At 40.8% G+C, this 26,452-nt stretch overlaps 1 protein-coding gene across 2 annotated transcripts; it reads right to left on the bottom strand.

Moving 5' to 3' along the window:
• Nucleotides 1-926: 926 nt before the first annotated feature.
• TMEM50A (transmembrane protein 50A) lies at nucleotides 927-16,292 on the bottom strand. 2 transcript variants are annotated; one of them, XM_040229687.1, is made up of 7 exons: nucleotides 16,078-16,292; nucleotides 13,932-14,036; nucleotides 12,172-12,284; nucleotides 10,999-11,066; nucleotides 8,745-8,837; nucleotides 6,195-6,255; nucleotides 927-1,428 (listed from the first exon to the last, which is right to left on the bottom strand). In XM_040229687.1, exons 2-7 carry the CDS (start codon nucleotides 14,022-14,024, stop codon nucleotides 1,383-1,385), a joined length of 474 nt encoding a protein of 157 aa, XP_040085621.1. In that variant the 5' UTR covers nucleotides 14,025-14,036; nucleotides 16,078-16,292; the 3' UTR covers nucleotides 927-1,382. The 2 variants fall into 2 exon arrangements, with proteins under 2 accessions (XP_040085621.1, XP_040085622.1); XM_040229688.1 differs by having other exon boundaries at nucleotides 16,191-16,260.
• Nucleotides 16,293-26,452: the final 10,160 nt, after the last annotated feature.

Below are 26,452 nucleotides of genomic sequence, written 5' to 3'. Positions count from 1 at the left end.
TCTAAAAAACAGTGATTTGATGGTGAGATGACAGTGATACAGTCATTTCCTTGAGTAGCTGATGACCAGGCAACATTCAAAACATAACACAGTAGGGACTTCCCTGGCGGTCCAGTGCTTCAGACTCAGTGCTTCCAATGTAGGGGGGAGCAGGTTCGATCCCTGTTCAGGGAACTAAGATCCCACATGCCACACAGTGTAACCAAAAACTAAAAAACAAACAAAACATACACACGGGGAGAAAACTGTGGCTGACATAGAAAGGGTACCACAATCCAAACCATCTGAGAGGTATTTGGTGGTTAATGAACAGCTGCTGATCGTTGCAAGCTTTATTAATATAACAGAACATTTCAAGCTTTAGTTCCGAAGAACATGTACCCACATAGTTAGCTAGCTCATTAAAGAAAAAAAATTCCCATTTTGTCAAAGTGGGGAGCCTGGGGGATACAAGAATTCCAAAGAGGAACAGACTAAGAGTTCCCAGTAGCTGAACACTTGTCATTATAACTGACCTCAACCTCACTTGGTCTAGTTTGAGCTTAGTGGTTCAGTAGAGATACAACGAAATGGAATTTAATTTATTATCGAACCAACAACAAGTCAGTCACCGGAGTAAAGAGCGAGTCCCTATCTGCTTCCTCTTTCCTTCCATGGTGGCTGTGGAGTGATTGTCAGCATCCCACCAGGCCCAGGGGCACGGCTGAGTTATTACCACTGCCCTTCCCTGCAATCAGTGGCACTGAAGGGACACTTCTAGGAAACTGGTGGCTAGACTATGGGACTTCTCTCTTTCAACATATTCACTCATCCCTTGGGAGACCCTCAATAACTATTTACACTGAAATATTTACAGAATTTTGGCCAAAACCATACATTAATAAACCAAACACAAAGGATAGTGAGAAAGAATTCTGACCTCTGAATAGTTTTTAAAAACAAGAACATGTTTATATTTCATCTAATATTTGACACAGAACAGGCCACATTTAAATAAACACATTAAATCTTCAGAACATTTTAATTGAAGTTTTGGACCTTGGATATGACAAATACTCATATAAGATGCTTCCATGATTTCTTTTGTGATTTATTTTTATAAACATGATAAAATGTAATAAAAATTTCTCATGTGAAATACTTTTCTGCAACATTTTACAAGTTAATCAAATGTAATCAAATGTATATCACAATAGATTTTGCTGTGGTTGTTTAGAGAGTTCTCATGATTTTAGTATTATACAAATTTAAGTTGAGACTATACTCAGAAAGAAGTTTAGAAAATGCCATTACAAAAGACTGGGAGTGAGTAGTAAAAACAAACAAACAAACAAAAACCAAAACCCACACAGGGCTGCTGGGCAGTGACGAATCAGAAGCTTTCACTGCCATAAGTCTTCAGTGCGGCCAAACTTAAAAACGAGTCCTCTGTAAAAAGAACAAGAAATATCACATGACTGGCTGAGTTTGGGAAAAATAGACGACAAGAGATTTAGAATTGTGGGGAACTAGCGACAAAGAATAACTGATGAGCTGTATGGAAAAAACTCGGGATGTATCAGAACAGAAACTGATCGTTCTATGGTAGTAAGCTCTGCCAGTGTACTCAACTGTGCTGTTTACCACAAGCTATCCTGTAACCTGAACTTCTGTTGTCCCTCTTAAGAAGTTAACCAGTGTTTAGTGTGTAACCATTATATGTCTGATATTATCTAATTCCTTTAACAAGCCTTTTCTGAGTCAAGATGGCAGTGCGAGAAGCTAGGGTTATAAAGGTAAAGATGCGGTCCCGGCCTTCAAGTTGCTTATGCTCTTGATGACACAACGTGGTAAGTAAAGGGGGTCAGGGGTGGGGAGAGGCATATATATACCACATGTTAAGGGAGCAGAGAACATGGGGATTTTTTTTTTTTAAAATATTTATTTATTTGGCTGTGCCAGGTCTTAGTTGTGATGTGGGATCTGGGATCTGGTTCTCAGACTAGGGATTGAACCCAGGTCGAAGTGTGCATTGCAAGCGCAGTCTTAGCCACTGGACCACCAGGAAGTCCTGTATGGGGATTCATTTTGCCTGAATGTGTCAGGAAAGGACTTACAGAGGTGGTGGTATTGGAAGAACATGGAAGGATAGGAGGAGTTTGAATGGCAGGGTGGGAGAAGCAGGAGCTGGTGGGATGGTGAAGATGTTTTAGGAGAGGAAACGGCAGATCAAAAGGCAAAGAGGGGAAAAATAAAAAAGGCAGAGAGGAATAAAAGACCACGGGTCCTCAGGCAAAGCCCCAGAGGTAGACATGTTAGGAAATGCCCTCACAGAGCCTACACTCTAGGTTTTATTTTGGAAAGTGTCTATAGCTATTTTTTAAGGTTTCAATTGAAGAGGGCAGATACATAGGAACACACACACACACATGTTCATTTGGGTTTTCCTGTATGATCTTATGGAAAAACCTGAACAAAGTTTTTGGCTAATTCATATATACCTGGATATAAATACCTCTGGTGTAGTAGAGCAGGGGAGAGTCCAATATGGCCAGAGTACAGTGTAAGAGACAAGGAGAATGAGAAATGGCAGTGGCCAGGATTTAGCAAGCCAACTGACCAGAGTGGCAAATTGCCCACAAGGGCCTTCGGGAGCCTCAGATGAGTCAAGCGGGCGGGCACCAGTCTGCGATCTACTAAAGGCAGCTTGGGCCCAGGCAATGCAGGAGCTGGGACTACGCAGAGACGCATCTCCGGGTAAAAGAAACAACTTCGGCTCCAGACGACTGTTGCTGAACCAGCGCCCAGGGTCGGCAGATCCTCTAGTTTTTCAAGAATTCAGATTTTTAGGTAAAATACCTTCATTTTTAAATGTCAGCTCAATAAAACGAAACAATACTGTTTTGCATTTTGCTGGATGGCCCCTAGTGGCAATCTCGTCTGTCAAAGTGTTAGTCACTCAGTGGTGTCAGGCTTGTTTGCGACACCATGGACTGCAGCCCATCAGGCTCCTTTGACCATGGCATCTCCCAGGCGAGAATACTGGAGTGGGCTGCCATTTCCTAGTGCTTTAGAAGGAACACTGATGCAGGAAAACTGGACCCAAGAGAGGTATCAGTCAAGAGTGTGAAGTCTCATGAAAGGATGAGAATGACCGAACCTAACGAAGGAAATGGACACAAAGAGACGAGGGTTAAGACAATTCAGAAGCAAACTCATCAGGGCTTGGATGCCGGGGGGCTAAGGCAAGGGAGAAGTGAAAAGTAGACACTACAACGGGTTCTGCTGGTTTTCATTTGTTTTCTCATCTGTTTTCCAATTTCCAGTGTATACTCAAAGATACACACTCAATCAAAATGGTCAATTTTAAAACGTTTCATAGGAAATTCCCTAGCGGTCCAGTGGTTAGGACTCTGCGCCTCCAGTGCAGGGGGCCTGGGTTTGCTCCCTGGTTGGGGAACTAATATCCTGTGAGCCGCTCAGCACAGCCCAAACAAAATAGGTTTCACAGGCCTTTACAAAGGTAAGCACTCGAGTGTTTTTTGATGGGAAAAAAAAAAAAAAAAGCAACCAGGAAGTCATCTATACCCTCTCATGGAATTCTCCTTTATAAAGGATTTCATAAACTTCCAAAAAGTGATTGATCTGTGTTCTTCCAGGTAATTTCAACACTACTGCTACAAAAAAAGAAAAACCAGAGTTGGGTATGAGGGGCCCCTACTCCACAGAGAACTTGAAAGAGGCATGGCTTAACTTTAAACCCTAGTCACCAGATGCAATCGGCAACCTTAGGAGTTTCTTAGGCAAGAGTCAGTCCCTTTTGTGTTGTCAGATGGTTACCTTTGGTACTGATTTCTGTTTCTGATTTCTGAAACAACAGTTTCTAAGTTTGTTGCTAAGAACTGTTCTGTTATAAATCAAAAATGGTAGGCAATCTGCTAAAACTATCCTGACAATGGTGTCTATTAGTTGGATTTAACTTCTATTTGCTTACAGTATTTTCACAAAACCAAATTAGTTTTGGATTTAATGAGTACAATAGCAATACATGAGAAATTAACCAAACTTGTTGCATAGAAAAATAACGTTTTATAACTAACTTGAGACAAGCCAGCAAATGGTTTTTAAGGTTTTGTGAAATGTGATAACTATTGTATGAACTTATGTGTTTCTTCCCTCATTGGAAATGATAAAAATTTCCCACAAATCTCTCAATCCTCTGGCTCCTCCTCCCTGCTCTGACAGAGGAACTTCTCTGCAGGAAATAGCATCTCAAGGTGGAACTTACTTTATCCTCCACCTCTGCTAGAGTAAACAATGATTATAACACAGAAGGCTGCTGTTTGCCCTTCCCTAGCTGGTTCTTGGTAAGTCCCCTCCCCACCACTCCATCCTGAAGCTTTTCTGACCCCTGCCTCTGACCCTGTTACATTACTTTCGATAGGCTGAAGTTGTGGGACACTGAATTCCCATGAGCACCTCTAACCCTGTGGAGATTCTGGAGTACTGAGCTCAGATGCCTGGTCCTTCTTTAAAGATGCTCAAGCCTCAGCGTTATAGCTTGAAAGGAAAAGAAATTCTAAACATCAATACTGTCCCTCTAATAAACACATGCTATATAATACATCACCCTACAAAATAACAAACCTACCCATATTTACCAAATTTACATAACTTGGGGAGTGAGGTTGGTTCACTTCCTATTTTTCAAGTAGAGTGTTACATTCGTTAAAAAAAAAAAAGAGGGGGGAGGGCAGGAAGGAAACAGAACTAATATTAAGCAACTGGTTGAAAACTCAACAAAGGAGAAAATGTTAAACTCATTCGAAATTCCATCCTCCTGGAGCCTGAACTTCAGAGTCAGATAGGCTGAATTTTAGCCACACGGTCTGGAACATGATCTCTGTGCCTATTTCTCACATATAAAACGATGGTAACAATGGAGCCACCTTCAGAGTTTTGGGAATCAACTGGGAGCATACATGTAACACACTAAGAATGGTGCCTTGCACATAAAAAGTGCTCAAGAAACTTTGGGCATTATTATTTCCTGCACAAAAATCAATGGCTTAACATTAGAATTTAAAAAAAAATTCTTGGGTTTTCTCCACTAGTTTCAAGATGCAAGGTATGACCCAAAGAGGCTGTATATCTTGCCACATGTAAATTCACATTGTTCTTATTTCTAAACTGATTTTATAAAATTGCAAAAATGCATTGTGGTGGAATGGAAAAAGTGTGAATACCAACTGCTGGCTATCGTTAAAGGGTAACTATTAGCATTCCATGAGTGGTTCAAGTAGACAGGGGTTATCTATCTCCTTTCAGGAGGTGGGTGGGAAGGGACAAGGAAGGGAAGGGACAGTCCTAGAATAGACTGGCCTAGAATATACAGCAGTTTTGTTTCTTTAAAAAAACCTTTTCTGGATTAAGGACATTTTTCAAAATTTGATGAAAGCTATAGGCTCTCTTCCCAGAAATAAACAGAAAAACCAATGTCTTGCATGCAGACATGTCTGGTGGTTCCCAATCTTTAGAAGCCTACCCATGGAATGGGAATTAAGGACTCCTGATACATAGGATAAAGAGAAGTTTCTGTTGTTTTTCTGGGAGGTGGGGTGAAGAGGGAGGCTAGGGAAAGGGGAAAGGGCATGCCCTATACGTCCAGAAAAGAATGAACATTAGAAAAGATTAGTGATAAAAGGTATTAAGGTTTTTAGGGTCTAAGTAATCTTTTAATTTGTCACTATATCAGAAGGATAAAAAAAGGTCAAGGCTTTACACCTCAAATATCACATACAAATTCAAGTGACACCAAGGACAGAAAGAACCATAAAATGCATCCAGAAACAAAACTTTAAGGAGAAATGGTTTTAAGCAGGCTTTCATTAAAAGCAATTGTTAGAGATATAAATTTTAAATGAACAGCGTCAGTGCTAGATAACTAAATCTATATGAATCATGATTCTTCATTAAAGGGGAGGTGGTGGCATTAAAAAATAATCAATGTATGTTTCCAAGGTTGGCAGTAAACCAACCCACGTATTAAAAATATCTGTCTCAGTCTCATTCTTCATATTTTATGACAATAACATGGGGGAGAGGCATTAGACAGGGGGAAATTACGCAACTAAATACAGTAAATGACATAAAATTAAGTATTATTTTAAATAAAGGAAAAAAACGATAGGATGAAGAATGCAAAACAAACTTACCCAAAAAAGATGAAGGCATTTTGGAAAAATACAGCAATCCCAGGGTATACTATGGCTTTTTCTATAAAAGTAATTGTAACAGTTAGAGGTGCATGATCTCAAAACATTCAGTTTCTGATAAACTGGTGAATATCAGTTTTCCTGCCTAACATAATCGATTTTTCTGGCAACTATGATTGGTGTGGTTATTAAATGACACAGTACATACGAGTGCAGTTCTGGTTTAATAAATGGTAGCTTCCTTCATTTATTTAATAAATACCGAGCACATATTGTGTACTAGTGCTGCTGAATGTGCTAAGGATAATGCAGTAAATAAAACAGGCAAAATGTTTGCCTTCGTGGAGGTAAACACTGTTGAGAATAAATAAAAAGTCAAGCAGGAAAGGTACTGGAAGTGTACTGAATGATAATATACAGGTGGCCAGAAAGACCTCATGGGAAGGTGATGCATGGAAAGGTATAAGGACACGAAGAAAGTGAGGGCAGGAGCCGTGCAGAAGCAGCAGAACAGCAAGCGCAGAGGCCCCGGGGTGCGAGCACGCCTAGTGCATTAGAGGCACGGGCCAAAGAGAGGCAAGCAGGAGACGGGTCAAGAAGGACGCGGCACAGGGTCGGGGCGCGGCGCAGACCCTGCCCAGCTTCACAGTCGTGCTGAGTACTCTGATTTTCAATCTGGGTGAGAGGACAAACAATCACTGAAAGGTTTTGAGCAGCGAAGTGACTTGAGCTGACACCCTTTCAGCAGATCTTCTGGCTGCGGTGCTGACAGTAGACTGGGAGTGGGGGGGGGCGAGGGGGGGTAGGGGATGCAAACAAGCTATTTTAGGAAAGCAGGCCGCAGACTATCACGGATGGAACCAGGGCGGGAGCAACACGAGAGATAGAAAGTGGTCATATTCAGGATGTACTTGAATAGCAGAATCAACAGAATTTGTGGATGGATTAGGCTGTGGGATGTAAGACAAAGAGGTGTCATCTTTGACAGGCCTTAACCACCTGTGTTTTGGGCCTAAACACCCGGATGAAGAAAGTAGCCACTAAGACTAAGTAGCCACTAAGCCACTGGACTGAAGTTGAAATTCTTCTAAGTTTTTACTACTGGAGCTATCAATGATCACTCACTGACAAACCGAGGCGTGATAAATAGCAACTTTTCCTCCTAAGAGTTTTAAATTAATCTGACTACCATAATAGCTGGTTTGGATAGGCCCTCCGTACTAGAAAGCCACATGAAATAACCATTACCACTAGAATGACTCATAAAGATTCTATATAAAGGCACTTCATAAAATTACAGATTTGCTGCTAATAATTCTCAAAGCATAACTTGGCTTCAGAAGCCTTTAGGAAAATAACTTCAAAGTCTATGAGATGAACACATTTCTACAAAAAGGGGCTCTGTATTAATAGTTGTTATCTAGGAAAGAAGAACTATCAGTAATTTTACTTTCCTCTTTGAGCTCTTTTATATTCTCGATTTTCTACAATGAATAACAATTATGCAATTCACATGATAAAAAAGTAACATTTTTGTTTTTAAAATATGATGATGATAAATTTTGTAGCAGCAAGGGAATTTCGTATGATAGGCAAAAGGCCAGGTTCAAAACTATATTTATACTATGATTACAACTATTTAAGAAACAAAAGAAACCAAATAAAATATACCAAAATATTTAAGAGCAGTAAGATTATTAGTTTTTCTTTTCTTTCTTTTCTATGTTTCTAGCAACATAGTTTTATAATAAATTACATAAATAAAAGAACTATAAATATTTAAAACTGCCTATCATTCCTACCTGCAAGATTTTAACAATTTGAATAAAAAAAAAAAATCAGGAAACCAATCATTTTAATCCAAGAAATTACATCTTATCCAACAAAGTGAAGTGTTAAAATATGAGCCAGATTAGATTTCTGCTGGTCGGGTTTGGCAAATCATTAATATTTTATTTTTTACTATGATAAGCATGGTTGATTTTACCTAGAACACTGAATGAATTTCATATTTTTCTGGGGTCCCTCAAGGCAAAAATTCAACCAGGAACCTAAGAGTAGGTCTCTTCTTAGCTTGTCTCAAACTGGTCTTATATAGCAGATAGGCATTAAGTGCTAATTCGCTTTTTTATCTGAAAGAAGATGATGATATATTATCAAGGAGGCTGAGCTCAATAAATTTCAATTCTAGGATGTTAAAGCTTTGCCTGCATATTATTCAGCAAGTCAAGACTTGCCAAATAGCTGGACAAGATATGCGTTCTGCTTTTGAGGTTTCTGGAAGCCAAACAGAAACAAGGTATGGAGCTCTGTCCCATTCCTTCCAGGCTCTAAATGAGAAGAAAAAAATACAGGAGAAAGGAATACTAAAAACACAGCAAACAAACAAATACAAATATAGAGTAGGGAGGGGGGTTCCTGGGCACAAACGCATTGCTAGTAGTTGGCTGAACTATACAAAGAAAACTTTATTCTAAAAAAAAAAAAACAACTTTAATGCAAAATTTCAAAATTCCATTGAAGTAAAAGGTAAACCGCGTTTTCTCTTACCTTTAGCAACATACCCTCCAAAAAGAATCCACATCGATGCAATCAGAGAGCCAAAGGCCAACATGAAACCAATGAACAGCCAAATGCGAGCCCCTTAAGAGAAATAATATTTTACCAGAATTGTTTCTTATGTGGCAGCACTCAGTTCAATTAGCTTTTCAAAAGAAGTCAAAAACCCAGAGAAAAAAACAAGTGCACTTGCCATCAGAGTCTAAAGCAAAGAACAGTGGGAACTGTGCTAAGGGCAGTCAGTGTGGATGCCGGCTGTTTCCCTTGTCGACTTTTGTCTTTACATTCTAAGTGCCTACACTGCATTAAAATTACGTTAACAGGGAAAGACAATCAACTTACAGATCACATTTATATAATATTTATGAAGATTTACTATAAAATAAACAGAGTCATGGCATCCGGTCCCATCACTTCATGGCAAATAGATGAGGAAACAATGCAAACAGTGACAGACCTTATATCCTGGGCTCCAAAATCACTGCAGATGGTGACTGCAGCCCATGAAATTAAAAGACTCTTGCTCCTTGGAAGAAAAGCTATGACCAACCTAGACAGCATATTAAAAAGCAGAGACGTTGCTTTACCTACAAAGGTCAGTCTAGTCAAAACTATGGTTTTTCCAGTAGTCATGCATGGATGTGAGAGTTGGATTATAAAGAAAGCTGAGCACCAAAGAACTGATGCTTTTGAACTGTGGTGTTGTAGAAGACTTATGAGAGTTCCTTGGACTGCAAGGAGCTCAAACCAGTTAATCCTAAAGGAAATCAGTCCTAAATATTCATTGGAAGGACTGATACTGAAGCTGAAATTCCAATACTTTGGCCACCTGATGTGAAGAACTGAGTCACTGGAGAAGACCGTGATTCTGGGAAAGATTGAAGGCGGGAGAAGGGGATGACAGAGGATGAGATGGTTGGATGGCAGCACCAACTCAATGGACATGAGTTTGAGTAAGCTCTGGGAGTTGGTGATGGACAGGGAAGCCTGGTGTGCTGTAGTCCATGTGGTCGCAAAGACTCAGACACAACTGAGCAACTGAACTGATTGAAACAGAGTCATTAGTTCGCCTAAAGTGAATTCTGAGATGAGTTTATTTAATTAGAACAAATGCATTTTAATAAAAACCCTGCCTTGTTTATTAAAGCGCAACAAATAATGTTATATGTAAATTTCTGATTTCATACCCAAGATATAAAACAACAGTTCTGAAATAATAAGCTCTTATTTATAGATGTGATATGATACACAAATACAACCAGCTCTGGACCCCCAGAGCTGTGCTAACACTTATCTCTTCATTTAGATTTTACAAGGTCACAGTGTATCAGTATATCTGTATTGCTTCTACTTAAGTTCGTCTATTGGTAACAGAGAGTGAACCAGAGGGAGTCTGAAAACACAGACCAGAATTGACCACTGCAGTTCTTTTTATTTCATTAGGGCGGCAGGAGGGAAAAAAGTCACCTGAAACTTGCCTATATTCAGGTTTATTTTTGTATGGATATAAGCTTACCATTTAAGATGCTCAATAAGTATCTGTCTCCTCAAATTTTTGACCAAATTGGAACCTACAGGAAGCTGTGCTACAAACATCCTGTACTCTGCCTACCTTGGACCTACATGGCCATGGGGTCCAGGGGCCATGAATTCCTCAGGGGAGAAAGGCAGGCCTAGGTAAATCTAAGCACTGCAACTCTATCATCCTATTCAGTTTTGCAAGATTAAAAGAGTTCTAGAGACTGGCTGCACGATAAAAATGAATGTACCTACGACTGAACTGTACACTTAAAAATAGTTATGATAGTAAATTTTATGTTGTGTATTGTGAAACATGCCAAAAACTATGAATCTAAGCTGTATCAAAATGCTAATTCAATCAAGTAAGGTTGGCAAAAAAAGGGAAGAAAATAATTTATATAGTAAAGCTTCAAGTACTAGAAAGTCTGTTTTGCACTTGGCATAATGCATTCTTTATTATATACTGTTTTTTACTATATACTGTATACATTTATATCTATACAGTACTATTATTGCACAGGATTATATACTCAAAACTTTGTATTCTGAACTATTTGGCAACCATTGACCAAATGCAACTTTTACCTTAGGCCTTGGAACCTACAACCTCTCCTTAGACACATCTCCATCCTATCCCTGATCTGAAGAAGTCAGACAAGTGGCCCTTACATGTATAATTCTTATTTTAAGAGTGTACAGTAAGATGTTGTTTGCATCTATTTACCTGTTTGACCCAGGCAACCTTCACTGTAACTGTCACCTCGGACTTGTCCATTTGATACTGCATTAATCCTGTGTGAACAAAATAAAACCAAGAAATCAGGGTCTCTGACTCTAAGAGGAAATTATCCATGACATCAAACTGCCAGGTACAACAAGCTGTTGTTGTTGTTGAGTCGCTAAGTCACGTCCAATTCTTTGCCACCCCAATGGACTGCAGCATGCCAGGCTTCCCTGTCCTTCACTATCTCCTGGAGTTTGCTCAAATTTATGTCAATTGAGTTGGTGATGCTATCTAACCATAGAGTTCTGCAAATTTAAGTCTTCAGGAGTCTTGAGTAATGGGTTCATACAACAATAGGCAAGGCCCCTCAATCAGTATCCTGTAATGTACTGGATACAGTCCCCAGACCAGCAGAATCAGCATCCCCTGGACATGCTTTAAAATGAGAATTCCCTGGCTCTACCCCAAGTTTACTGAAGCAGAAATTCTGGGTGTAGAGCCCAGCAATCTGAATTTGAACAAATCCTTTAGATGATTCTGATTCTTGTCAAAATTTGAGAATGAAATTCTTAGAATTATATCTTGCTAAGATTGGAATGATCTTTAGCTTGGTTCTATCTAGTTTTCTGTTTGCACAATCACACATACTCAGCATGAAGAGATGCAAGCAGTAAAATCTTGCTCTGTCAATCCCTGACACATGCTCCAAACATAAAAAGTCTTTCACTGAGCTTTACAGAATACCACTCTAAATTGAGACAGCCTTGCTTTCTCTAGAAGTCTGCTCTGGGGACTTCCCTGCCATTTCAGTGGCTAAGCCCCTACACTTCCAATGTGTCTGGGGGCTGGTGGGGGCGGGGGTGTGGCAGGTTGGGGGTGGGGCCTGGGTTCAATCCCTGGTCAGGGAACTAGATCCCACATGCTGCAACTAGAGTTCCCATGCTGCAACTAAAGAGCCAGCTCAGCCAAATAAACAAATATTAAAACAAGAAGAACAGAAAAAAGAGGACCGCTGTTTTTCTTCCTGAGTCCTTCTCTGTGATCTGACATTTCAACTGCAACCCATATGTTAATTTGGTAATATTTAAAAATCTTAACTCTACTCAACTATATGTAAAACATATTTCTCTTGTGACAATCTGTGCAAGTTGCGTCACTAGCGATGACACTTACATTAAGAAGGCTACGGTTGCTATAACACCACACGCATGGTAGGAATGGTTGAATTCGTCCATGTGGGGATAAATGACAGCTGCATCTATGATAATCCACCAGCCTGTAAAAAACTAAGACAAACCACAGGAGCAGAAATGACAGTCATTTCATCTCTTACTGGCTAAAAAGCAAAGAATCTAAGTGAAGAGATCCCTTCTAATAAAGTCCAAAATTTTCTTAAATGTCCCAGCAGTTTCTTGCATATAATTAGCACTTGGCTTAGTATCTGATGAAAGACTAGATACCCTAAAGTCCCACAGCTATTATTTATTAACACAAACTTTTCTAAGATGATTACAATCATTCTTTTATACTGTCATTTAAAAAGTCTGTGATCTAATTTCTGTGAACTAGAAGTAAATTATATTTCATGGCAGGAGAAAGGAAAAAAGTCATTTAGACTTGAACTGACAAGAGGAGTGGCCTGTTGCTGACGATAAAAGCCTCCAGAAAGATATTACTGAAAATGAAAAAAACAGTACTCAAAATAATATGGGGAATAATTATTATTGATAGAATTTTAGCTAGTCTCTTACTGTTGTGAAATAAACAATGTGCTGTGCAGCACTGCTTCCTCTTTTGATGAACTATAGTGCAGTCTACAGATGGTTTCAGAGGTGATGCTAAATTCAATTAAAACACAAAATTATATTTATCTTAATTGAATTTGGCTCTGGAAATTATCAAGGGCAAACATAAAATGAAAAAAGACATTAAAACTGCATAAATATTTTTTATCACTTGAACAGACACTTACAATAAGGCGATATTAACCAAATTGTGACATGTAGTTTAGCAGATTTGGAAAGTAAATCCCCTTCTCTATCCCCTTCCAACCTTGACCTAGTTAGCACTGGGAACTGCCATCTTTAGGCAATTATTTATAAATAACTATTTTAGGTTAATCAAATTATTTTTCCAGGTTACAGACAGATCTATACTCTAGTAATGACATTTTTACTGGGTAGCACAAGTATTCTTTTGCCTTTTTTAACTCTTTGAGCCCAACATACTCAAGATATTTTCTTCAGAGACTAAAATTCAAAGCTTTTTTTTAAAATATAAGAGCAGAATTTCTATAGTAGTTTTATATTTCGACATTACTCTGGAAAAATTTAGGACAATTATTTTTCATAGATTATAACTTTCAAGAGGCTAGGCAAAGAGACGTATTTAAACTTAGATTTTTGTTTGTTTACTTAAAATTCACTCTTTAGAGTATATGTCAACATTAGAGCACAAAAAAATATCACATGCCTTGAAGGATTTGTATTATAAATAAGAATTTTACTCTATAAATTACTTCTAAACAATATATTTTAATGACCTCTTTATTTATCTAATGAGACTGAAAAGTTAAGATATGGAGAAATGCAGTCATATCTTTTGAATGGTTTTGACCTGATTGTTTCTTGAACATTTCTTGGTAACTTCCTGTACTCATTATCCACGTTGTGAATAAATACATAAAATATACTCTCTCACTATACTATGCTTTATGCAGTAAAAGAAAAATAATATCAAATTTCAAGCCACAATGTCAACTCTTTAAATGGAATACCTAAATCCTCTCATAAATAAAAACATAAACATTTATTTTTAAAAATTCAGTGGTCAAAGATAAAATAAATAGTGCAAACTTAAATCACACAGAATTCAAAATACATAAAAACAAACACATCAAATTAAGGAAGGCCCAAATGATCAAGGACACTTACTAGAACACCAGCAGCAATGGAAGCAATAGTATTGCGCTTTTCCCCCCAATCAATGCACTCTGAGCACCTCAAGCCTTCCAGAAATCCAGACATTTTTTCAGGTCACTTAAACAAACAAACAAACAAACAAAACTTAATATAGTACTTCTAGTGAATTGCTTCAAATCTGACTTATGTTTCTAGAAAATAACAGTTTAGGAATAATTTAATAAAAATGAAGTTACAAATACTTTATTTGCTACATATACTTCAGAATATTTGGGATTCAGCTTTTGATGAATTTCCCCAAAACTCTGGAAAACAAAGTGTGGACTCATTTAGTTGTGTTCTTTTTTTTTTTTTAATTTAAAAAGATGATTTTAAGCAAAAGTGGGTATCCAAATATTGAAAAAAATTTATAATGATTATTAACTTTAATTCCAAACTAAGTTATTATGTGCTTGAGATATTTAGAGTCCAGGAGCACTAGCACAGTGTAGAGACATATGATAAAATTTTGGTTCTGAGTTAAAGTATGGACTCAGATGAAAAATATTTCTCTTAGCAATTTACACATTTTATCTATAACATGTTTCTTCACATCAAGGCCTTTCACTTCATTATTTTTTTCCAAGCCTGTCTTTTGGCTTCATTTCTATGTAAAAGTGAAAGTGAAAGTCGCTCAGTCGTGTCCGACTCTTCGAAACCCCATGGACTATATATACAGTCCATGGACTTCTCCAGGCCAGAATCCTGGAGTGGGTAGTCTTTTCCTTCCCGAGGGGATCTTCCCAACCCAGGGATCAAACCCAAGTCTCCCGCATTGCAGGCAGAATCTTTACCAGCTGAATCATAAGGGAAGCCCTCTATGTAAAGAACAGCCATTTCATTTTAATAATCTCTACCTCTGATTCTAACGTTTTCCAGCCAAAAGAAAGCACAAAATTGAAGTCAGTATTAATTCAGACCATTAAAAAGGGAAAAAGGGAATAACGAAAGGACAGGAAAGGAAGGCGGGGCTTCCACTGTGGATCAGAGGGTAAAGAATCCGCCTGCAATGCGGAAGACCACAGCAGACTCGGGATGGAAGCCTGGGTCGGGAAGATCCCCTGGAGGAGGGCATGGCAACCCACTCCAGTATTCTTGCCTGGAGAATCCCATGGACAGAGGAGCCTGGTGGGAAACAGTCCAAAAGGTCCGCGCGCGCGCGCGCGCACACACATACACACACGAAAGGAAGGATGAAACGAAAGAAAGAAAAACGAATCCACTGCTAAATTACCACGGATAAATTACCATAGACGATTACACAAAACATTCCTTTGAGCTGGGCTATACAGACCTGGTGTGAGACACATCCATATTATCTCTGTCTCAGAATATGAAAAAGCCTGCCTTAAGTGTAAATTGTTAATAATCAAGCAAACATCCAAATTCCTACAGTGAATCTTAACCTCTATGAAGCTACTCTGTAGTTGGCAACCGGGGTTGTTACAAAAGTAACGAATTCAGTTGGAAACTCCCTTTTAAGAATTACATTAAAAGCTGTGCTAATAGGCCTTGAGGACAAGCCTAATTTTGAAAATTAACTTAAAAAAAAATTCTTTCCTGGGAGGAACAGCAATCCAGTAATCTTGTGCTTTCGATCTACCCCGATGACGCCACCCCGAATCCTCCGTTTTTTCTTGGTTTACGACCCGCACACTCAACCCCAAACTCCGCCCCTCCAGATTCCGGGGATGTGAGGTGCAGAGGGTGGCCAGAGACTAGGAAGACGTGGGAACTAGATCTAGCTCTTCTAGCTCGGCCATGTCCCTCGCCGAGGGGACCAGCCGGCTTAAACTCCTTCCCGAGTGCCAGCTTCCCCAGATCTAACGTAGCGGGGGCGGCGGGGAGGAGCATGGTGATTTTCGATTTTCAGGGATCCTGCGACGTCCAGGGAAGGGCACTGTCCGGAGCGCGGAGGTGGTCGCCCTCTCCCGCCCCCGGCCGAGCACAGGTCAGCAGTAAGTGTGCAGGAAAGAAGGGTCCAGCAAGGCGCTGACTTTGAGCCTGCAGCTTCCCCAAGAGGATGGACGCAACGACCCAGGCAGTATCAGCCGGGCAGACGGTTCCGGCCTCAATCGGCAGGCCCCTCCCCTTCCCCCGACTCCGGCCTGGTACTTACAGTTTTAAGTCCAGCCTGGCCGGTGCAGTAAATCCGGAGCCCGGTGTCGCGCCGGGGCCGGGCCTACTACTACCTACCCCTCCAAGTTCCAGCCAGGAAAACACAACACCCACCGGCCGCCGGATACCCGGATGCAGCAGCCCCACCCTCAGCGCTCGGTCGCGCATGCGGAGACGGGGCAGAGAAAGCGGGGCGTGGGTAAAGAGGACCGGCTGGAGGAGGGCCGGAGAGAGCCACGCCCACCGCGCGGAGTCTCTGCTCACGCCCCCTCGGGCTGTCAGTTCAGTCGCTCAGTCGTGTCCAACCCTTTGCGACCCCACGGAGTGCAGCACGCCAGGCCTCCCTGTCCATCACAAACTCCCCGAGATTACTGAAACTTATGTCCATTGAGTCGGTGATGCCATCCAACCATCTCATCCTCTGTCGTCCCCTTCTCCTCCCGCCTTCAATCTTTCCCAGCATCAGGGTCTTTTCAAATGAATCAGTTCTTCACATCAGGTGGCCAAAGGATTGGAGCTTCAGCATCAGTCCTTCCAATGAATATTCAGGACTGATTTCCTTTAGGATTGACTGGTTTGATCCCCTTGCAGTCCAAGGGACTCTCAAGAGTCTTCTCCAACACCACAGTTGGAAAGCATCAATTCTTGGAAAGTCAGCTTTCTTTATAGTCCAACTCTCACATCCATACATGATTACTGGAAAAACCATAGTTTTGACTATACAGACATTTGCCAGCAAAGTAATGTCTCTGCTTTTTAACATGCTGTCTAGGTTTGTCTTCCAAGGAGCAAGCATTTTTTAATTTCATGGCTGTGGTCACCTTCTGCAGTGATTTTGGAGCCCAAGGAAATAAAGTCTTTCACTGTTTCCACATCTATTTGCCATGAAGTGATGGGACTAAATCCCATGATCCTCGTTTTTGGTAGCCGTTCCCTTCTCCGGGAGATCTCCCCAACCCAGGGATTGAACCCTGGTCTCCCACATTGCAAGTGGATTCTTTACCGGCTGAGCCACCAAGGAAGTCCAAGAATACTGAAGTGGGTAGCCTATCCCTTCTCCAGTGGATCTTCCCGACCGAGGAATCGAACCAGGGTCTCCTGTATTGCAGGTGGATTCTTTACCTGCTGAGCTAGTTTGTTAACATGATACTAAGTCCAGGAAATGCTCAAAATTGGCTTTAAGAAATATATTGAAAAGACCCTGCTTTGCAGAAAGTTTTCACTTTCATCTCAAGTTCAAAGGATTCGTTAACAAAATAAGCCCCTCTTTCTATACAAATAGATAATATTAATACTTATTAGAGCTTACTAGCTCTAGCTTACTTTCAATATACTAACATTAAAAGAAAAGAGAACTAATAGAGAATACATCACTAAATAGGATTTTGACCAACTTACAGACTTAAACAGTGCTAGGAAGTCCGGAACAGCACATCTGGAATCCCAATTGGGAAAAGGTACTAGGAAGCACTCCTTGGGGTGAGAGTTGACAAACTGCCCTTTGGAGTTCTTGCTTAAAATCCCAGGACATTAACTGATATCATCATCAATTTGTAAGTAAGCAAATTGCAGCTCTGGTTTCTTGTTAATGCCCTTTGTTTTGTCATGTGAAACTTGGAATGTTGTTAAGCCTGGGGCTTGGTTTACCAGACCCCCTCTAGGGGCTCAACAATCTCAAGATTCATCCCCTGTCTTATCTATGGTGCTTGGAGTCTTGCACCCCCACCTCAGGCAGTCCAGGAAGGTTAACAAACAAGATCAGAGGCCTGCTCTGCTTTGTCTCTGAAGTCTAAACAAGATTATCTATTTCAATTCAATCCCTGGGTTGGGAAGATCCCCTGGAGGAGGGTATGGCAACCTACCTAGTATTCTCGCCTGGAGAATCCCTTGGACAGAGGAGCCTGGAGGGCTACAGTCCATAGGGTTACAAAGAGTCAGACAGGACTGAAGTGACTCAGCACGCACAGACACTACTCTGGTCTCAGAGATTTGAGGACTAATTTTGCCTTGTGTGCCCGTTTTGTTAATAGGCTTCATCCAGAGCGCCATGGTGTGTTACAGGAACGTAAATTAGAATCGGAAGTCACTTCCCTCCCAGAGCTTCAACATTTTGCTGCACATTTTGAAAGAACAGTAGAACAGAAAAAGGCTATCAGGCAAATAAATTCGAGGTAACAATCCTGACCCAACTTCAAGAAGTACATTCCTACTCCATGTTTTGACCCTGTTGGTAGAGATACTTGTAATCATAAGGGACATTGGTAGATTGGCCCACTTTTAACAATCCAGTTGCCCTATAAGAGAGCCCACAACTCCCAGATTCTTGTGATGACTGTCAACAATGATAAGGCTCCAAGAAGTTGCCCAGTAAGATACTTTCAATAATTCCTTTAACTTAAGAATGAAAATTAAAGTAAACTTAAATAGAGAATTTCTACCATATTGATAGATACCAGAGCAGCTCTACTTCTTTTCTTTCTTTCTTTTTTTTTTTTTTTTGGCTGTTCCACATGACTAGTGGGATCTCAGTTCCCCATGAGGGACTGAACCCAGGCCATGGCAGTGAAAGCCTCGAATCCTAACCACTAAGCCCCCAGGGAGCCCCTTCCCACCCCCCACCCCCCAACCCTATTTACTTTAAAACTGTCATGGCGGCTTCCCTGGTGGCTCAGCAGTAAAGAATCTATCTGCCTATGCAGAAGACATGGGTTAGATCTCTGGTCCGGGAGGAAGATCCCACATGCCACAGAGCAGCTAAGCCCATGTGCCACAGCTATTAAGCCTTCGCTCTGGAGCCTGGGAACCATAACTACTGAAGCTTGCACCGCAGTGAGAAGCCCACAAACCGAAACTACAGAGTAGCCCCCACTTGCCACAGCTAGAGATATGCCCATGCAGCAGTGAAGACCCAGTACAGCTGATACATAAATAAAAATTTTAAAATATTAAAATAAAAAGAAATAAAGCCACATGATACATGAAGAACTGCCTCGAAGTAATGTCAAGTTCAAAGAATTCCTTTATGGAAACCCATAACTGTTGGCTCTTTCTCTGAAAGTGATGTTTTACTATTATATGATACTACCCCTGTGAATTTCCTAGATACAGCTATTCACTATTTATTTATTTATACAGCTATTTACGATTTACAGTAGTCAAGATGTGGGAGCAACCTAAATGTCCATCAACAGTTGAATGGATAAGAAGTTTGGTATGTGTACACGCAGCACATAAATTCCCAATGGAATATTGAAGTGAAGTGAAGTCACTCAGCCATGTCCAATTCTTTGCGATCCCATGGAGCCCACCAGGCTCCTCCCTCCATGGGATTCTCCAGGAAAGAGTACTGGAGTGGGTTGCCATTTCCTTCTCCAGGGGATCTTCCCGACCCAGGGATCCAACCCAGGTCTCCTGCATTCCAAGCAGATGCTTTAACCTCTAAGCCACCGGAGAAGCCCCCAATGGAATATTACTCATCTGTAAAAAAGAATGAAGTCATGCCATTTGCAGCAACATGGACGGACCTAGAGAGTATCATACGGAGTGAAATAAGTCAAACAAAGACAAATATCATATGATATCACTTATATATGGAACCTTAAAAAATGATACAGATGAACTTATTTACAAAACAGAAATGGGCTTCCCTGATAGCTCAGTTGAAGAATCCACCTGCAATGCAGGAGACCCCAGTTCAGGCTACCCACTCCAGCATTCTGGCCTGGAGAATTTCATAGACAGTCCTTGGGGTTGCAAAGAATCAGACACCACTGAGTGACTTTTTCTTTCATTTTCGCTTTCACAAAACAGAAGTAGGCTCACAGAAAACAAATTTACGGTTAGCAAAAGGGAAAGGAAGAGAGAAGGAATAATTTAGGTGTTTGGGATTAAGAGATACAAACTACTATACACAAACAGATAAATAATAAGACCTACTATGACACAGGGAACTACATTCAATATGTTGTAATAACCTATAATGGAAAAGAATCTGAAAAAGTATATATCTATAAGTGAATCACTTTGCTGTATACCTGAAACTAACACAACGTTGTAAATGAACTATACTTCAACAAAAAGTTGTTTGTTTTGGGTAGAGGGAAGACTGGCTTTCTGCATTATAAAGCCAAGTAAAATTTTCATCAGGAGAAATAACCTTAGAATTTCCAGACTCATCTGACACTGAGGCATTATGTATTCTCCAAGCCCAAACTGATTGCCCTGAGGAGACTACTAAATTCCATAAAGTAAGGATGCTATTTGGCCACCTGATGAGAAGAACTGACTCATTGGAAAAAACCTTGATGCTGGGAAAGATTGAAGGCAGGAGGAGAAGGGGATGACAAAGGATGAGATGGTTGGATGGCATCACCGACTCAATGGACTTGGGTTTGGGTGGACTCCGGGAGTTGGTGATGGACAGGGAAGCCTGGTGTGCTGGAGTCCATGGGGTTGCAAAGAGTTGGACATGACTTAATGGCTGAATTGAACTGAGCTGATAGATCTCTCTGAAATCCGTGATACTCTATGGGCCTCTTCCACGGATGTGGAAACAATAAAAAGTCCCAAACTCATTAAAGTTCAGAATGATCCTTCTAAACCACTTCCTAATTCATCTCGGTACTCCTTGAAGCCTGAAGCCATACACAGGCTCACCCCTGTAACAGAAGATGTAGTAAGTCAGAGGCTTATTATCCCCTGTATCAGTTCTTGCTGTGTTCCTATCTTGCCTTCAAAGAAACCCTGTAGACTGGGATGGAAATTTGTTTTTTTGTTTTGTTTTGTTTTGGATGGAGATTTGTATAAGACCTTAGAGCTGTAAGCAAAAGCCATTGTGTTACTGAAGTTTCTAGGGGTACCAAATGTAATTACTTTGTTGGCAAATATACTAGCCGAGTCCAAATGCTTTAGTAGTTGTAGACTTTATGCTCTGCTTTCTTCAGCATCCTTGTGGACAAAGTAAGTCAGTGTTTGCTCTTACTTGGAGAAACCAAGAGTCTTACTGGACAGCAGTGCATTAGGGGTTTACTGAGGCTCCCTCATACTTTTCACAAATTTAACATCGGGATTTAAATACTCTTCCAGAAGTTCTCAGAGACTCTGCCTTGATTTAATATGTAAATGATGTGCTTCTTTGTTCCTCATCCCTGGAGAACTCAGGAATCAATTCAACATATCTGTTACAATGACTGGGTTATAAAAACTGTAGTGAAGTCACCTAGTCGTGTCCGACTCTTTGTGACCCCATGGACTGTAGCCTACCAGGCTCCTCTGTGTATGGAATTTTCCAGACAAGACTACTGGAGTGGGTTGCCATTTCCTACTCCAGGGGATCTTCCCGACACAGGGATGGAACCTGGGTCTCCCACACTGCAGGTAGACTCTTCACTATCTGAGCCACCAGGGGCTCCTATAAAAAGCTGTAACACCTCAAGATAAGCCTCAGTTCTCAAGAGGTAGTTCATTATCTAGGTCATGAATTCTCTGCAAAAGGAATCTTTCTGTCTTTAAAAAGTATAAATACCATTCAAAATTACCCTAGGCCTTAAGGATTCCTTTGTCTTGTGGGATATTGTAGATCCTGAGTCTCATATGTCTTGATTGGCTTCCCCACTCTGTGAACTAAAAATAGCACTCAGAATTCTCTTCCTTGGGGAATAAAACATGAGGAAACCAGTCCTGAATTCAAATGGGCTTTGTAAAATCCTCCCACATTATTGCTCCCTGTATATTCTAGACCTTTTGTATTGTTCATCAATGAATGGAACGATTGGGGTTTAGGAGTCCTCAAGAATGTGAAGGAAAATAATAGACCTTTAGCCTATTATAGCCTGCAGTTGGACCCATTAACCAGGCCAGACCCAAATTGTTTGAAAGCAGTAGCCACAGGGGACTTCGCTGGAGGTTAAGTGGTTGGGACCTCACCTTCCAATACAGAGGGTGTGGGTTTGATCCCTAGTTCAGGAGCTGGGATCCCACCTGGCAAAATGTAATACACAAGCAATATTGTAACAAATGCAATATACACTTTCAAAAATGGTCCACATCCAGAAAAAAAGTCTAAAAATTTTTTTTCAGATGCAATCACTAAAACTGTGGAGTCCTCAGAACTTTTTCAGGGAAATGACTCATATCTACAGGTTCCTCATGCTGTGGAAAGCTTACTATCCATGATTTTGGTACACTGTAGAAACAGAAGGAATTCTTAACATCAAATGGCATGCCTATAAAAAATGGACCACAGGTTACTGAGTGCCTGTCTGTATTATTACTGTTTTTGTAAGTTGCTATGATAAAAGTTTAAGCTCATACAAATCAGACTGTGAATATCAAGGAAACGTTATAGATGACTTTGATGCTAAGGCTGTGACTCATGAGATTCCTAATATTCCAAAACTCTGTAACGAATGAACTCCCCAAAGGTGATCGAAACCAAATCACTTATGATAACTTATTTAACAGACAGGCAAATGTATCTGTATTAGGAAACAAGAGTGGCACCAAGAATAGATGCCTGGATGGTCATCTGGTGCTTCCTGAATCCCTCAGATTGCTATTATTATAAGCACTCTAACTGTTCACTGTGGGATTGACCAAATGATTCAAATTAGGAAAAAATACTGCTGGGATAACTGTTCTAAGATGGTGTGAAACATAAGGTTTAACCAGCCAATCCCAGGACCTGGGTGAGTTCAGGAAAGGGGCTCCAGAACATCTGCCTCACCATCTGGACCATTTCAACATTTGCATTTAGATTTCATTTCTTTGCCTCCTTCTGTGGGCCATCAATATGTACTTAATAACACCATGTCTCGGAGAAGGCAATGGCACCCCACTCCAGTACTCTTGCCTGGAAAATCCCATGGACAGAGGAATTTTCTGGATGAGTAGAAGCTTTTCCATATTGGAAAACTGATGCTACCACTGTAGTAAAGAAATTACTAGAAAATGTTTTTCCCCTTTAAGGAATCCAACAGGACTGGAAAAGTTCAGTTCATTCCAATCCCAAAGAAAGGCAATGCCAAAGAATGCTCAAAATACCGCACAATTAGGCTCATCTCACACGCTAGTAAAGAAATGCTTAAAATTCTTCAAGCCAGGCTTCAGCAATACGTGAACTTTGAACTTCCAGATGTTCAAGCTGGTTTTAGAAAAGGCAGAGGAACCAGAGGTCAAAATGCCAACATCCACTGGATCATGGAAAAAGCAAGGGAGTTCCAGAAGGACATCTATTTCTGCTTTATTGACTATGCCAAAGCCTTTGACTGTGTGGATCACAATAAAGTGTGGAAAATTCTGAAAGAGATGGGAATACCAGACCACCTAACCTGCCTCTTGAGAAACCTATATGCAGGTCAGGAAGCAACAGTTAAAACTGAACATGAAACAACAGACTGGTTCCAAATAGGAAAAGCAGTACGTCAAGGCTGTATATTGTCACCCTGCTTATTTAACTTATATGCAGAGTACATCATGAGAAATGCTGGACTAGATGAAGCTCAAGCTGGAATCAAGATTGCTGGGAGAAATATCAATAACCTCAGATATGCAAATGACACCACCCTTATGGCAGAAAGTGAAGAAATAAAGAGCCTCCTGATGAAAGTGAAAGAGGAGAGTGAAAAAGTTGGCTTAAAGCTCAACATTCAGAAAACGAAGATCATGGCATCCGGTCCCATCACTTCATGGGAAATAGATGGAGAAACAGTGGAAACAGTGGCTGACTTTATTTTGGGGGGCTCCAAAATCACTGCAGATGGTGACTGCAGCCATGAAATTAAAGGACACTTACTCCTTGGAAGGGAAGTTATGACCAACTTAGACAGCGTATTAAAAAGTAGAGACATTACTTTGCCAGATCTGTCTAGTCAAGGCTATGGTTTTTCCAGGGGTCATGCATGGGTGTGAGACTTGGACTATGGAGAAAGCTGAGCGCTGAAGAATTGATGCTTTTGAACTGTGGTGTTGGAGAAGACTCTTGAGAGTCCCTTGGACTGCAAGGAGGTCCAACCAGTCCATCCTAAAGGAGATCAGTCCTGGGTGTTCATTCGAAGGACTGATGTTGAAGCTGAAACTCCAATACTGTGGCCACCTGATGGGAAGAGCTGACTCATTTGAAAAGACCCTGATGCTGGGAAAGACTGAGGGCAGGAGGAGAAGGGGACGACAGAGGATGAGATGGTTCAGTGGCATTACCGACTCAATGGACATGGGTTTGGGTGGACTCTGGAAGTTGGTGATGGACAGGGAGGCCTGGTGTTCTGCAGTAACATGGCGTCACAAAGAGTCGGACACAACTGAGCGACTGAACTGAACTGAAACTTAATTTCAGGTGATAGAGGGATTCACTTTACTGGACAAATTATGAAACAACTAGATGGAGAGTAATGGCATTACTATTGGCCCCGTCATCCTCAGTCTTCAAGAATGGTTGATGGTAGTGATGGCATTCTAAAATGAAAATTGGCAAAACTAACTGAAACCACAGTATTACCTTGGCTTAAAGTGTTGCCTTTGACTCTTAGGACAATAAGATCAGCACCTTTTGGGAAATAGAAGTTGATGTCTGATGAAATCATTACCAGGCAACCCATGCCCTTAATGATAGAACCACACATGCTCAACCAGCTCTTGTGAACTCTGATATGACCCAGTACTGTAAGATTCTAGTGCAGTATTAGAAGCTTATTTCCAGCAGGTCAAAGAGGCCTGCAGAGACTCTCCACCTGATGAGGGTCTGCCTCACACATTGGAACCCAGTGACAGTTTTCAAGAAAAGACAGCAACCAAAAACTGTGCTTGAACCTTGATGGGAAGAGCCCCAACAGGTTCTTTTAACCTATCAGATGGTAGTCAAATTACAGAATGTTGAACCCTGGGTTCACATCTTTCAACTAAAAACAGCTCCCTCTTGGGACTTGGTGGTCCAGTGGCTAAGCCTCTGCACTCCCAATGCAGAGTTAGATCCCAGGTTTGATCCCTGGTCGGGGAACTAGATGCCACATGTCATGCCAAAACTAAGAGTTTGTATGCCACATAGCCTCCCCCCACTGCCCCCACAAAAAAAGAGCAAATGGTTCTATTAAAGGATTAGTGAAAGACATTTAAAGGTGTCTTATGGAACTTTTCCACTGTATAATCATAAGGGATTTGATTTAGGTCATACCTGAATGGTCTAGTGGTTTTCCCTACTTTCTTCAATTTAAGTCTGAATTTGGCAATAAGGAGCTCATGATCTGAGCCACAGTCAGCTCCTGGTCTTGTTTTTGCTGACTGTATAGAGCTTCTCCGTCTTTGGCTGCAAAGAATATAATCAATCTGATTACGGTGTTGACCATCTGGTAATGTCCATGTGTAGAGTCTTCTCTTGTGTTGTTGAAAGAGGGTGTTTGCTATGACCAGTGCGTTCTCTTGGCAAAACTCTATTAGCCTTTGCTCTGCTTCATTCCATATTCCAAGGCCAAATTTGCCTGTTACCCCAGGTGTTTCTTAACTTCCTACTTTTGCATTCCAGTCCCCTGTAATGAAAAGGACATCTTTTTTGGGTGTTAGTTCTAAAAGGTCTTGTAGGTATTCATAGAACCGTTCAACTTCAGCTTCTTCAGCATTACTGGTTGGGGCATAGACTTGGATTACTGTGATATTGAATGGTTTGCCTTGGAGACGAACAGAGATCATTCTGTCATTTTTGAGATTGCATCCAAGTACTGTATTTTGGACTCTTGTTGACCATGATGGCTACTCCATTTCTTCTAAGGGATTCCTGCCCACAGTAGTAGATATAATGGTCATCTGAGTTAAATTCACCCATTCCAGTCCATTTTAGTTCGCTGATTCCTAGAATGTTGATGTTCACTCTTGCCATCTCCTGTTTGACCACTTCCAGTTTGCTTTGATTCATGGACCTAACATTCCAGGTTCATATGCAATATTGCTCTTTACAGCATCAGACCTTGCTTCTATCACCAGTCACATCCACAACTGGGTATTGTTTTTGTTTTGGCTCCATCCCTTCATTCTTTCTGGAGTTATTTCTCCACTGATCTCCAGTAGCATATTGGGCACCTACCACCCTTATGGCAGAAAGTGAAGAGGAACTAAAAAGCCTCTTGATGAAAGTGAAAGAGGAGAGTGAAAAAGTTGGCTGAAAGCTCAACATTCAGAAAACGAAGATCATGGCATCTGGTCCCATCACTTCATGGCAAGTAGATGGGGAAACAGTGTCAGAGTTTATTTTTTGGGGCTCCAAAATCACTGCAGATGGTGATTGCAGCCATGAAATTAAAAGATGCTTACTCCTTGGAAGGAAAGTTATGACCAACCTAGATAGCATATTCAAAAGCAGAGACATTACTTTGCCAACAAAGGTCTGTCTA

Source organism: Oryx dammah, unplaced genomic scaffold, assembly GCF_014754425.2.
Source record: "Oryx dammah isolate SB20612 unplaced genomic scaffold, SCBI_Odam_1.1 HiC_scaffold_27, whole genome shotgun sequence".
NCBI classification, from domain to species: domain Eukaryota; kingdom Metazoa; phylum Chordata; class Mammalia; order Artiodactyla; family Bovidae; genus Oryx; species Oryx dammah.
The sequence above is the reverse complement of the archived record's forward strand: the minus strand, read 5'-3'. Positions and strand labels throughout refer to the sequence as shown.